This window comes from Furipterus horrens, unplaced genomic scaffold, assembly GCF_987537825.1.
Source record: "Furipterus horrens unplaced genomic scaffold, mFurHor1.1.pri manual_scaffold_2, whole genome shotgun sequence".
Taxonomy (NCBI): domain Eukaryota; kingdom Metazoa; phylum Chordata; class Mammalia; order Chiroptera; family Furipteridae; genus Furipterus; species Furipterus horrens.
This window is the reverse complement of record NW_028327172.1, coordinates 89,027,284-89,042,725: the sequence shown is the minus strand read 5'-3', so window position 1 is coordinate 89,042,725 and position 15,442 is coordinate 89,027,284. Positions and strand designations below refer to the sequence as shown.

The 15,442-nt window shown below is 39.6% G+C and overlaps 1 protein-coding gene across 1 annotated transcript; it reads right to left on the bottom strand.

Annotated features, from left to right (window-relative positions):
* Positions 1-2,746: 2,746 nt before the first annotated feature.
* ATP5MG (ATP synthase membrane subunit g) lies at positions 2,747-9,474 on the bottom strand. Its single transcript, XM_090266030.1, has 3 exons — positions 9,342-9,474; positions 5,562-5,722; positions 2,747-3,469 (listed from the first exon to the last, which is right to left on the bottom strand). Exons 1-3 carry the CDS (start codon positions 9,391-9,393, stop codon positions 3,371-3,373), a joined length of 312 nt encoding a protein of 103 aa, XP_090122156.1. The 5' UTR covers positions 9,394-9,474; the 3' UTR covers positions 2,747-3,370.
* Positions 9,475-15,442: the final 5,968 nt, after the last annotated feature.

Genomic DNA, 15,442 nt, shown 5'->3' with positions numbered 1-15,442 from the left:
AAATCGTAAGTAAGGATACAAAATAACAGCAATAATAAAGACAAATAATATAAAGAATAATAAAAGAATAAACTGCTGCACATACTCACAACTGTAAACCTACCTTACCCACCCCTGTATAACCTGATACTTAAATCTGGGAGTTTTTAATGGAGTGGTTAGAAATTGCGTGAAGTAATGGTTGTCCCCAAAATGAGATTAAGGAAACACTATAGGCAGACTGTCAAACACCTTTGCAGGTCAGTATTTTATTAGTATCAGGGTCTTTTATTTGGTAGGCAGGTCTAGTGCAAATTCCCTGCTAAGGAATTCTCTGGGGAAATTGCTACTTTATTAACCTCAAGAGTGACCACAATTGTACCAATTAATCTTCCGGTAGAAATAAAACCACACTAGTTAGGAAATTAAGTCCTACAAAGCTGGATATCACTTTACATAAGATTAGGTAGGCTGATATCTGATGGGACAGCTTAAAATAGCTCGATGGTAGGGTAAAACAGGACTGAGAATATAAAGTAATATAGAATGGAACTGTGAAAATATAAAGTAGCAATGTCTGAGAGGTGGTCAGGGTGCAGACTACAACATGGGACAATCACCTGGGCCCAAACAGTGGTTCCATCTCTTAATACTCAAGGAATCCTGCCCTGGCCAGGTAGCTCAGTTGCTTAGTGTCGTCCTGATACGCCAAGGTTGCTGGTTCCATCCCCAGTCAGTACACACATGAGACTCAACCAATGAATGCATATAACTGGAACAAATTGATGCTTCTCTCTAAAATCAATAAACAAACAAAAAAACCCACAAAATTCATTGGACACTAGTGAAATCATGTTTCTGCTGCTTAGTTCCTGACTTGTTAAATGGGTCTATCATTTATGCCATGTGCTTAAAGGAAATCTGAGGGCTAAATAAGATAGTCCAAGTGCTTTGAAAATGTAAAGTGCAATACAAATATGAAATATTAAAAAGTAGTATGAGCTATCCTTAGAAATCACGGCAGAAGAAATACTTACGCATGTAAAATATGGAGTGGAAAAAGAAACTTATCCAAGGAGAATAATGCTGAGGTATACATAGTTAAGCATTACCTTCCACTTCCCTCATTACAGCATGTCATGTTATTGTATTGCATGCTTCATTATCTGTCTCAGCTGACCAAACTCATGTGAAAGTTAAATACATTTCTGTTCATGAATGTTTCTACCATTTAGCATAATGCCAGGATTTAGGAGGTACACAATAAATATCTGAGGTATGAGTTGTTAGTGGCAAACACTTGCACACACAAATTCACAGGCTCTCTGCTAGAAGACAGGGCATTTGGGGTTTAGGAAAGCAAAAAGTAACAAGCCTGATAAAGTCAAGTGTTCACTTCAAGGAGGTCACTGCTTGATCTGTACACGCGAGATTAGACACTATATATAAGAGATGTGCTGTATGGCAGAGGAGGAGGAAGTATCAGTGACGTAAGTAGTAAATGTTTATGCTGAAAACTTTCTGGGGTGACCAGGTGGTTTAAAAAAAATTGCATTACATATAAATGAAAAAGTTTTTGGTTAATTTTAATATTGCACAAAAACAGAACTTCATAAACATCACCATTACTGTATCATTTTAGTCTTCTGCTATGAATATTTTAAATTACTGACTGCTTTTTGAAAAGAGGTAGTATCAGTTTTGACCACCTGTTTATTGCTGAAGCAATGTTAGGCATTACTTCTTATTTCAGAATAGCAATCTCTATGGAGACTATCACTTAGAAGAGATGTGACCTTTATTAAACTAAAGTAGTAGTGTTCTAAATGGATTCGGAAAGTACCAATAAGGTATTCAAAGATGGTAAAATCTGCAAAAAGCCAATGATTAAGTCTTCCCTATATCCTCAATAAAATGGCTCAAGATGATAAGACAGATAACCAATTACTTCTATTTGTTTTAGGACATAATCCGTCGTCGGCAGCCGTCCGTCTCGAGAGACGATGGTGTAGCTTCTTAAGTGTCTATCTGCACCGCCGAGAATGGCTGTGCAGTCCGACTCGGGAGTGACACGGCATCTGTCTCCTCCCGTGTTGAATTGACATCTTGCGATGACGCTGGAGTGTCCTCTCCAGTGGAGCTGAAGCTACAGAGCCTGGGCAGGGTGATATGGAGGGTCTGCTGTTGCCCATGCAGCAGACCCCCCCTCTCTTCGCAGCTGAAGGATCCAAGGGAAAGACGGAGTCGATACAGCTTGGCTTCAGGTGCGCCGCAGGAGTTGCCGGTGTTGACTACAACGTCAAACCGCCTTAGGGACTCCGGCTCCGGATTTTCTGTCGGGGTTTACTCCCTTAGCCTTTCCCCAGAAGAGGTATGCCGCAAGGCAGCAGAGGTTTTTTGGAGTCAGAGTTTTCCTTCTCTGATGTACCCTGACTGGAAGATCGAACCAGCGACACTTAGCTCGCAGGCCGACGCTCAATCCACTGAGCTAAACCAGCCAGGGCAATTTAGGACATAATATACTTAAAAAAAAAAAAACCTTTTAAGTTATGTATTTTTAGAGGCTGAGGGAGGGAGAAAGAGAGGAAGAGAAACATTGATCAGTCGCCTCTCGCATGCCCCCAACTCCCAACTGGGGACCTGGTCCGCAACCCATACATGTGCCCTTTCAGTTTGCAGGATGATGCCCAACCCACTGAGCCATACTGGTTATTGCAGGACATAATATACTTTTCAGATCCATGGGTGATACCAAGTAATAACTCTGTTTAAATATCCACAAAGTATTTTATTCTGGCAAAGATAGGTTCTAAAACTCATAAAGCCAGATAAAATAATGTAGGTCATGGCTTTCACTGTCCTGGCATTAAAAGGTGTTATACATACTTAGAATACCGCAAATATATCAACATTTAAGTCAGACACAGGTGTTGTCAGAAAGGTCTTTCTCTGATTTTAGCAAAGAGAAACCAACCAAATTTTGTTCTTTACTGACATGATTTAACTCTAGTACATGGCATTACTATTTCTACTGCAGCAAGTTCTAGTTTTTTCAAAGTCATTTCCCTGACTTTTTTGGAAATACCATATTTCCAACCTCCAAATTAAAAATGTTATCCTCATAAATATATGTACCAGATTGGTATACTCACATATATGCTTCCCATTTTCAGGCTAAGCAAAGACATGCATTCAGATCTGTATTAACGTTATTTAAGCAAAAGACAATCCAACCTAATATCAAGAGAAATTGTGACCTTTCCATGCAGTGTTTGATATAGAAAACATTGATTTTGAAATATCTTTTTTTATTAAATACCATTCTGATCACTCATGGTCCAAGAACATTCAAATAATAAACCAAAAAGAAACAGATGTTAAAGATTGGTCTTCAAACATTATAGCCAATGATGCCACGCTTGCCTATGATCTCGCCGACATAAAACCACATCCACACCTCAGTGGCCACTAAACCATTCAGCAGAGCTTCCTGAAAAACAAACAAACAAACAAAAAGCATAAATTTTAATGCACTTTTTTCTTTTACTTATTTAAAACTATTATTTTTGAGGACTGAGTGACAGAAAATAGATATTAAAATTAGAGCACAGTTTTAGTCAGTTAAGAATTACTGATGTCAAATTTCTTTAACTGAGAACCCTTGAACTTTCAATTACATAAGGTAGTCTAGAGCTTATAAATTCTTTCAAAGCATTCTTTAAAGATCTGAACTGACAATACTTTCATTTTGTTTATAAGACACTTTATAAGCCCCCAAATAACCCACATCCTAGAAAGAACTGACACATTTAGACAGGGCATTCATATGAAAGAATGGCTATGAGAAGGCAAGTCTCTGAATAGACATTTATTTTATTTATAGAGAGAGGGGAAGGGAGGGAGGAAGAAACTGGGTACCTGGCCTGCAGTCCAGGCATGTGCCCTGACTAGGAATTGAACTGGCAACCATTGGTTCACAAGCTGGAGCTCAGTCCACTGAGCCACACCAGCCAGGGCTGAATAGACGTTTACATTAAAGGCTCTGTATTCTCCTTTAGACATAATTTTTATTCATTTATTATTTGCCTAACTTTTGTGTATGGTTCCAGAAAGCAGTGTTACATGCAAGTGCAAATATGGATCTTGAAACTCTTGCTGAAAAAAAAAATCTTTCCACAATAAAATTGAGTCGAGTCTTTTTTATCATCTGGAAATGAATTTCCTCCTTCAAATTAGACCAGACATATTGGAAGTTTTTTGAAAAAAAACAACAACTCTATTTTCCAGGATGTAGATACTTAAGTCAGCAATAATTTATTTATTGTTTTTAGAGAGAGGAAGGGGAAGGGGAAGAGAGGGAAAGAGAGAAAGGGAGAGGGACATTGATTTGCTTCATTTATTTATTTATGCATTCGATGGGTGATAATTCTATGTGCTCTGACTGGGGATCAAACCAGCAACCTTGGCGTATTTGGCATATCAGGACTACGCTCCAACCAACGGAGTTACCCAGCCAGGGCATTATGTCAGCAATAATTTAGTTATTTAGGGTTTTTTAAATCCTACGCTTAGATCATGCAAATATAAAACACATTTCCAAGTCTTTAGATTTTATCTTCACACAATTCAATAACCCTTCATTTCATAATATATGCTTGCTAGGTTTTGATATTTTTATTTTATTTATTAAAAAATTTTTTTTAAAAGATTGTATTTATTTTTAGAGACTGGAAGGGAGAGAAAGAGAGGGAAAGAGCAATGTGTGGTTGCCTTTCACGTGCCCCCAACTGGGGACCTGGCCCACAACCCAGACATGTGCCCTGACTGGGAATCGAACTGGCGACCCCCCAGTTCACCAGCCAACACTCAGTCCGCTGAGCCACACCAGCTAGGCGGTTTTGATATTTTTATCCTTCATATGAATGTTAGCTGTCTGACTGTGATATATTCCAAGAGGTCTTTTGACCAAATTGGGAATAGTTCCAGGACTAGAGATGAACAAAGATACAGAATCAGCAAAAGTAAGCCATCCTATTTATTTTTATTAATTTATTGTCCTATTATAGTTGTCCCCCCCCACCATTGCTCTCCCCTGCTACACCCACCCTATTTATTTATTTATAAAATATTTTATTTATGTTTAGAGAGAGGAAGGGTGAAAGAGAGGGAAAAAACCATCTATGTGTGAAAGAAATATCTATCAGTTGCCTCTTGCATGCTCCCAACCAGGGACCTGGCTTTCAACCCAGGAATATGCCTTGACTGGGAATTGAACTGGCTAACTTTCGGTTTGAGGGAGGACACCCAACTCACTGAACCATACCAGTCAGGGCTAAGCCATCCTATTTTAGTATACTAAATAAAATAGGAAGGGGGAAAAAAAATTTGCCTAGTAAATGCTCACTTCTTTGTTGTAAGACTTATAGAAAAGTAAAATATATAATAGCCCAATCACTCTGCAGTCAAGAAAGAGATTCTCTCTCATTGTTAGTTTCAGCCTCGCTGGAAAAATCAAAACAATCAGAAAAATCTCAAGAGAAGACATTTTCTTTTATGTATATGTTTTCATTTAGCACAGTTACCTTCACTGTGAGCTGTTTGAAGCTACCAGTTTGAGCACTACTGAATATTTTTTTCAAGCTCTGAAGAGCTGTTGGTATCTCAGCAGGGGTTGGAGGAATCAACTCAACCTTGGCATAGTGCCAAAACGTGGCCAATCGAGGTTTTGAGTAAGTCACAGCAGCTGGAAAAACAAAATAAAACAGGATGAACTCACTAGAGACAGAAAGAAGCAGATGTGTGGGCTGGACACAAATATTTATTTATGCATCACATTCATTCACTGCTTGTATCAAATGTGCAGCCAGTGTGAAGTCAAAGCTGCTCCCTGGTAATAAGAGGCTTTTAAAGATGCAGAACACCTGTGTCACAGGGAAGTTCAATTAGGCAGGATACTATAAGCACATTCAATTATGCCAGGACTTCATAAGTGGGCAGCTAGTACTGTTACTTTATTTATGAATGAGAAATCCAATGAACTATAAAGTCACTAAAAGTTGAATTCAAAAACAAGAAAACAGCAGCAATGTAACGCTTTCTTGGTGGTGTTATAGAAAATTTGGAGGGAAAAGGTACAGTAGGGGAGGGATATGTAGAATGGCATCCTTCAGAAAATATTAAAACCTGTCACAATATTAGTCACAAGTCCAGATGGAATTATACATTAGTATCCATTTTCTTTAACAAAAGCACAGCTGATCCTCCTGCAAAACACCAGAAATAATAAAAATAAAACCTACATGCACTGTTAAGAGCAGACAAAATTTGAATCTATTACTAAGCTGAAATTCCTTAAAAAAAAAAAAAAAGATTTTTAACAACCAGTGGAAAAAAGATTTTTTAACAACCAATGTAGATGTGAAAGTATGTAGTGATTTCAGCAAGAGAAAGACATTTTATTTTTAAAAATTACAAGACAAATGTAATAAAAACACGAACGCATGAACATCCATAAAGTGTATATTGTTCAAAGTTAGATCCAAGGCTTTGGTACTCTTCCTATTATTAATTGCCTGTGTTTATTCTTAGAATTACTATTTCCCTCATGCTCTGTGCTTAGGGTTATGGGTAAATCTTTAGGCAGACACAAAGCTCTAAGTTCTATAAACAGAAATATAAATTCCTGAAGATGGGGCTATCAAAAAGTACAAAGCCTGTATAACTCTTTAAACTTTGAACTCCAAATACACAGATACTTCATCCTTTTAAAAAATCAGCACACTGTACACGAGCACTGTACTTTAGGAGATAAGTTACTGGTAGGAAAGAAAAGCAAGAACAGATCCCATGGTACTGGATTAGAGCTGGAGACATTCATATGAACTTATGTTTAGTTTAATACATGTATACATGTGGATACAGAAGCAATTTATATACATATAACATGCACGTATACACATGGCTTAGTGTGCACACAAATACCCTTGTTCACTAAGAGGGCCTAGAAGCAATGATATAGTAGTTTAGCAGCGAGGAATATATCCAGTGCCTAGATTTTAGTTCCAAAATACCATTGTCCAATAAAAGGAAATATGGGTCCTTGGAGAAATGGGTAAGTCTAAGGCAGGGAAAATAAAAGATGAGTCTGAGGCATCTTGTAGTACCAGCAAGTAAAAGGGGCATGTCAAAAGGATAGAGGTGCCAAACTGAAGGAGTTCTCAATGGCCAAGGTGGCAACCATTTGAGCAACAAAATAAATAACATACTACTGGAGGTATGAAGTATGAAATACATGTACATGAGTCTATACAATAAATGACTGAACAAATAGATAAATGGGGAAGAGACAAATCTTTCTCATAGAAGAATTCCATTAAAATGTATATAGAAATACCCTTTTTCTAGAGGATAAAATCCCTGAGGATGGCTGCTGCTACCCCTCTCTCCCTACCTCCTACATCATGCACTAGACTTGTTACTTGTTTCTAAAGAACAGAGTATGAAAAGGGAAAAAAAGTAACTACAGTGAAGAAACCTAGAAACATTACCTTAAGAAGGTGATGAAAGTGAATTTCATCAGTGACGTTATATGGATATCACATATGTCCTGATATGTGAATAGGGCACTTCACTTTTGTGGTATTCTTTCTTAAAACCTATAGCTCCAGACTAATCGTGAGAAAAACACGAGACAAATCTAGATTGGGGAGCATCTTTATAGGATACCTAAACAGATACCTTAAAACTGTCATGAAAGCGAGGAAACACTGGAAAACTGTCACACACCAAAGGAGCTAGGGAGATAGGACAACTCCATGTAATGTGGCACCCTAGAATAAAGATTAACATAAAAACTGGTGAAATCCAAATAGTCTTAAGTTTAGTAAATAAGAAAAAAACAAAACAACATAAACCCATACTCTGAACTTTGAGGGGAAGTTAAAATTACTTGTAGAAATCTTTGTCCTCCAGAGTAATGAACAGGTACAGTATCTTAATTACATAGTTAACATTCACATTTAGTAAGCTGAGTTATGTTACAAAGCAAAATATATTTCCACTTGAACATCCTGGCCCGCTGAGTTCCCCTTTCTGTGTACTTTTGGAAGAACCACCAGCCTTATCTTTCAATTATTCACATACTAGAGCAAAGGGTTCATCTATTTCATAATAAAAATTTAGTTTTTTATAACCTTTATTTTTGGATTTTATTAAAATTAGTTTGCAATTCCCCAACCTGCACCATCAAAATGATGTGAAAGCCACTTAGAGCTTTAAAAAATTGCCTCAAATCATCCAAAGTCCAAACAATGAAGCTGCTATTCCTTCTCTTTTTATTTATGAAAAATTTTAGAATTTTGTCATACACATACCTTGATGATGTAAGTAAAATTGCAAACTTAAGTTCTTTGGGAAAATTTCTAAACTATTAGACTGTGGGAGAGAATAGTTATAATATCTGGCACTGTAAGGCCTTCAATAACTCATTTTTTGGCTGCTGATGGAAGAAAGAATAAAGAGAAAATACCAATAAAAGTAAAATACACTTAAAAATATTAATGTCTTAAAAAAATTCTATTCACATTTCATAACCAAATTTGAGCGGAAGCCACTTGATAGACATGGACTTCAACCTCTTACTAGAATCGTACACCTAGTGAGAAAGCTCCCGTCAGTTTAACTTACCTCACTTTGGAAATAAAACGAATAGCCTGCTACCCAGCAGACAAGTGAAATACTGACAAAACAGACCGCTGCTCAAGGCTGTAGCTATTCGGGTTGTTTTGAAATACAGCGCTCTACTAGTAAAACGTCCGCTTTTCCAAACGGAAAACCCCATGAATGCTAAGCTGTAATAATAACGACTAACTGCTGTTTACACATACCCCTTTTTATGCTTACTGGGGAAGGGATAATGCCCTCAGAACCTGGCAGGACAGAAAGCAAAGCCAATGTTCAATAACTCACTCAACCTTCAAAACTCCTGCAGACTTGAAAGTATTAGGAACCAGCCGACCTGATGAGGCCGAACTGACGTCCTCTGCCCTTGCTCTCCTAACAGAGCCATATCCTCCCGTCTGCAGAGGGTAATGACGGCCGCGCGGGGCTTCCAGCAGACATAACCCCTGCACCGCAGTCTTTCCAATCTACAAATGCTAGGGTGCACTGAAAATCCAACCTGCAAGCCGGGAGAGCAGAAGGCCAGAGGAGCCGCACTCCTGTCCCCAGTCCCCCACCTTCACACCCTCCCCTTCCCAGCTCCCGCAGACCCCGCGGATTCCCAAAGCCCGCGTCTTCCTCAGGGCGTCGCGGGTGTCCCATCCTGCTCTTTATCCGCCCAAGAAAGGTAACGCTGTGCTCACCATTTACTAGCACTGGGGCCTTCTCAGCGAGGTTACGGACAAACTGGGCCATGGTTAGAGGATGGAAATCCCGCAACCCCACCGGCCTGCTGAAGGTCACCTCTCCGAAGGACCCATCGAAGGACCCCGTTCAGCTCCCAAGGTCAGGCCTACTTCTGCGCCTGTCCAAGATATTTACTTGCCCTACAGTCTTTCCGGAATGTAGCTGGTTAATTTAGTTTCTTGAGCCACAGAGGAGAAAGTACGAGATGAGATCAGAGTACACATGGAGAACAGTGTGATTCCGCAGAGAAACAGGCATTTCTTGGGGCAGCCGCTCATTGAAGCCCGGAAGGCCCGCGAGTGGAGGAAAGGCGCATGCGCTCTGAGCCTGCCTCCCTTGCTGTTTCTTGACTACCGAGGAGCATTTACTTGAGAATATGGGAAGGTGGGGCTGGGAGGTATCGCTGAGCGTGCCAGGCCAACACTGTAGTTTCACGAAGGTAGAGAGGGTCCTAAGCCAAACACATAAAGCTGCGGCAGCAGGCGCCACACAACCTACCCCCAACTCAGCCCATTGCTTTTCTTTAGCTGTCCCGGTTTCCCCTCATCCTGTATCAGGATGAGAATCCAGTCCCCTAATTCCCTAACCAGCCACAAGAAATTATGCAAGTATGAGGAGCAAAATCACATTTACTGAGGCTCCCAATATGCCAGGCGTTTCAGAATTTAAAGCGTGCCCTGACTCCTGTGGCTCAGTGGGTCGATGTCATCCGCAAAAGTCATCAATTTCCTCAGGGGCACATATCTGGGTTGGGGACGTGGGGGCGTGCGAGAGGCAACCAATTGATGTTTATCTCCTCCCTCCTTTCCCTTCTAACAATAAATAAAATCTCTAAAAAAATGAATAAAAGAAATAGAGCCTGTATTTTAGGTAGGGTCCTCATTTAAGACCAGGTTTAATAAATGGTCACATAGCTAGTGAATGGCAGAGATGGATTGGAAGAGGCAAGGTAAACAGAGAAGCGACAACAGTATCAGATTAGGCATGTTGCTGACCTGGGAAGACTTCCTAAAGCAGATCCTTGAGGTGATGCATAACAGAAGAGCTGTATACTAGAGAGGAAACTTTATAGTTAAACATGACTGGAATAGACTTCCGGCCAAGATGGAGGCCTAGAATGACATGCTGTTTCCCTCCACAACTAAGGATTATAGCGACCACAAAACCAGGAATAACTATAAGTTCCAGAAATAAAGCTGCATGAAGTCCAACATATGAAGTTATAAAAAAGTGATGCTTGCCCGGACGGGTAGGAGGAATGAAGCTGGGGCGGAGAGGTCAAGCTGTGCTGGTGGCGGCAGCAGCGGTGACGGTGGCAGAATGGTGGTGGGACGGCGGTCAGCACAGACACTGTATTTAAGGGGAGGCAAAAGGCACCTGGGGAGCACCCCTGGCTGCAGGCCAAACCCATCAGCTTGTGATTCCAATGCTGGGGAAGGCAGACCCCCCATTGCCTTGGACTGTGATGGATGGAGGGTGTGGGGACGGAGGAGGAGGCTTCTGGTCCCTCAGGGGAGAGTGAACGGCAGGAATCCATCTTGGAACCCCGCCCCCATGCAAAGCGCCCCAGTGTGGTGAGAAGGGTCAGTCGGTAGTGAGGCGTGCACGGGGCTCCACCCCCTACAGCGTCCGAGGTGTGACAGCCCTGCTCAGGAAGCAAAGGTAAACACAAAACTGTCAGGATGACAGGGATCATGATAGAGAACCTAATCATGCAGCTGACCAGACAACAAATATATAATCTATTGGACCAGCAGATAAATAATCTTTCTGAGGCTCAGTGCAGAGCTATAGGTATAAGAAAGCTTACAGACCTAACAGCAGATCTTAAACAAGATGGGGAAGGAATGAAGGCTAGTCCTGCTGAAATGAACAAAAACACATACAAAACAAGTGGTGAGGGAAGGAAAACCATGGATCAAATCAACAAATTAGAACATAGGGAAGGAACAAACAGTCAACCAGTGCAGAAAGAGGAAATGAGAAGTGAGGAAAATGAGGAGAGGCTCAGAAACCTATGCGACAGCTATAAGCGGGCCAACATCCAAATTATAGGGTTGCTAGAAGGTAAAGAAGAACTAGAAATTGAAAAATTATGTGAAAAAATAATGAAGCAGAACTTCCCTAACTTGGGGAAGAAAATGGAATTACAGGTCCAGGAAACACATAGAGTTCCAAAAAGAACTAGACCCAGGGAGGACCACACCAAGACACATTATAATCAAAATGTCAAAAATTAAGGATAAAGAGAGAATCTTAAAAGCAGCAAGAGAGAAGAAGAGAATTACGTACAAAGGGGTACCAATAAGACTATCAGATGATTTCTCAAAAGAAAATGCAGGCAAGAAGGTACTGGCAAAAAATATTCAGAGTAATGAAAAGCAAAAACCTACAGCCACAATTACTCTATCCAGCGAAGCTGTCATTCAGAATGGAAGGGCAGAGGAAATGCTTCCAGGACAAAGTAAAACTGAAGGAGTTCATTAGATCCAAACCACTGTTATATGAGATGTTAAAGGGACTTGTTTTAGGAGAAGGAGGATCAAAACTATGAACATTAAAATGAAAACTGTATCACAACAACCAACAACAGAAGCTAGGGAATTGAAACAAAGGCAAACTAAGTAGGCAACAAGTGTGGGAAAAGAATTATAGGTATGGGGAACTTTTGGGGGGATGTCAGCAGGGAGGGGGAAGGGGGAAAGGGAGGGAGATGGTGCAGGAATTAAGAAGCATAGTAGGAGGGAGTGGAGTAGACAGGAAGATGTTGAGAAGAACTATATGCACAACCAATGACATGGACTAAGCAGGGGAACAACTGGAGGGAGGGGGTCACTGGGAGGAGGGGAACAAAGGGAAAAGAAATTGGGACAACTGTAACAGCATAATCAATAAAACATATTTTAAAAAAAATGACTGGAAGAAAACCTAGTAGGCATGTGGCATTTGATGAGAAACCATGATAAGTAATGTACCCCAGGGAAGCCTGAGTCTAAGTAAAACTTCTGGGTTGATGGAATGGTTAGAAGTGGAAAGAAAAATTAGGAACCAAGAGCAGAATTTCAGTGGAGTGATTTGGCTCCTTTATGCTATAGAGAAATAAAATTAAGGATGGTGAAGTTAATTTGGCAGTATGGAAACATTAGCTAGAGCAGTTAAAAAAAATTAGGATAGAAGTCAGAGTGAATGAATGAAGAAATATGGCTATATAGGAAAACAAGTGAGAAAACCAAACAGGTATGTAGAAGTCAAAGGAGAGATTGAATATAGAGAAGGGGCATTGACAAGATCCCTGATCAGGTACAAGAGAAGGTTGGAGGAATTAGCCTTGGAACAGTGGGGACTTTTCCACCGATGGGATAAAGGGAGAAAAATTTGAAAGTGGAAATTTGAAGTCTGTATCTTCCTAGTGAAGTGAGGCAAGGTCATCTTAGTGGGAAGGGTAAATGAGAGGGTTGGAAAGAATTTGAGGAATGAGTTTAAAGTTGGGAATAGCTGTTGAAGTTAAAGACACAGAAAATTAGGCCCTAGTTAAGAGTGTCCTCCTGATATGCCAAGGTTGTGGGTTCAACCTCCTGTCAGAGCACATTCAAGAATCAACTAATGAATGCATAAATAAGTGGAACAACAAATTGAGGTTTCTCTCTCGCTAAAATTCAATAAATAAAAAATTTAAAAAATATTTAAAAAGCGAGACAGAAGCATTCTTGGGCAATTTAGAAAACACAAGTTTGTATGTAGTTGTATCATTCTAAAGATTGTGTCAATTTTCTCCAACAGTGGTCTGTAGTTTGGATGTTGGAGCAGATGGGTTGGCTGAGTTAATCTAGGTGGAGGACTTGCATGGCAGAGGTATAGGAACAAGAGGCAAAGGAAACAAGATGGTAAATGATTAAAATGAAAGACTTGGGTTATAGGTCATATAAAGAAAAGTGAAGCCAAAAGTGAACTGATTAGGAGACTCATCTCCCAAAGATAACTACAGGATCCAGAGGTTATCTGATAAGGCAGGTTAGGTGAGCCAGGTCAGAATTTGTCAGAGTCCTTTAAGTTCCCAGAGGGATTTCTGAAACTGCCACTTGCTTTTAATACTGTAACAAAGGAAGGGATAACAAATATTACAAGTTAGGTGTTCATTTATTAAATACGAGCTTGGAACAAATACCCCCAGACAAGTTTGACAAGAAATAACCTTTCAGGAATGTTTCAAAATACAGTTATGTTGATTAAGTTTTTTCAGTCAGCCTTTTTGTTTTGTTCATTTTCTTTATTTCCTGTTTAGCAGTTAGAGCATGTGCATTATTTCCTCATGTCATCAACATTGCAGCATCAGTCTCTGGCTGGTAAAGGTACCTCAGTAAACTTACCCTTCTGTGTAATGGGTACCTAGCAAACAGCATCAAATAAAGTAATGAAGCTTTTGCAGAGTGTGATACCAAATAGTAACTGGCACCTTTACCTGCACCATTAAACCTTTCAATTTTCTCTCAGGTTTTACATATCCATTAAAAAAACCCAGACTGCTTGATAAAACCTACTTAATTCCCCAAGTTTAGTATTACTCTTAGTAAGCAATACATATTAGAGCTGATTAGAGTCTTCATTTTCCTATCGCACTCCAGCAAAGCCAACACATAAAACTAGGTATGTCAGAAAGTCTGCTTAAATAGATTTAGAGCTGCATCTGAGTTGCAGGTAAGAAAACACTTCTTTAAGCTTCCAAGTGCATTTACACACTGTGCTGTACCAAAATGGTAAATTTTTTAGTCTCATTTTTTGGATGTTCTTAAATTACCTGGTTTTCTTACCAATAGTGGCGTTAAGCTACACACTTGCCTTTGTAATGAGTTTAAACACGTTCAGCAGCATTAATGGTGCCATAGCCACCTGTAAGTTTCAGGACAAGCTCTTAAAAAAAGAAGCTTGGCTGAAAAGGCTTAAAATCTGAAGAGTAAATGTAGAAGTAGAATACTGATAAAATCTGAAGAGTAAATATAGAAGTAGAATACTGACACAGATAAAAACACAGAGGTTATTGACTAGAAAGCTCCTGGGAACAGCTGCCTTCTGAGGTTTTGTGCCTTTTTCTCCAATTTTCTCTCATAAAACTCTGGTCTTTTCCTCACTTCTTTAAAAATGAAAACATCCTATTTGGGTTTGGGAGATAAATGCAAGTAGGTAGAAGCTTATTTTATACACAGTTCATTCTCAGTCAAGGAGGATAATAAATATGACATAAAGCTTATTTTAAGGAAATAAGCAAATCCTGTCAACCATGTCTTAAAGGCCCAGGGAGCACACTGAATTAGTATCTTACATTCTGGCATTTGCAAGTCTTAGACTTGCCTTTTCATTTATAGGCAACATCTTTATATCTAGTGTGGGATGCCCTCTGATCCAGCTGATACCACCAAAAACATATCAAGGGCTGTTGATAAACTTCGACTATTATAAAATTGGTATCTTGTTTGAAAGATACCATGGTTAACAAAAATGTCCTCTAAATGAAGCAATGACCCGTTTCTAGATTACACCATTTTTCTTGTCACTTTCGGCATCTTTGGGTTTAGACGGACAGTGATATAGACGGTCCACAGGGGAATGTGACTCACACGTAACATGTCAAGCTCAACTGGTAAAAGTGTAGCCTACTCACTTACTAATTACAGACGGCTAAGCTGATAGTTAACATGGTTTCTGGACAAGGTTGTGCTCAAATCCCTTTTCTGTTAATTGCTGACATGAGGCTGAGTTAGAAGCAGTTCTTGGAATTCATAATCCCAAACATTAGCTATATACATTTCATAGTCTCAGAATTTTGCCTAGAATAAGTGTTGGTGGCCACACACTGCATATATCTTACCATGGAAGAGATGATTTAAAGTGGTACTCAGTTTACACTAGACCAATCTAAAAAAGCACATGGTGTATATATACTGAGATAGACTATTGCTATTAGTGTTTTAAAATGAGATTTTTCCTGCTTACAATATTTGTTGTCCAACTTCTCTATTCAAGCCTAGTTCTTGTAGCAACTAATTTCCATAAGCTATATTGG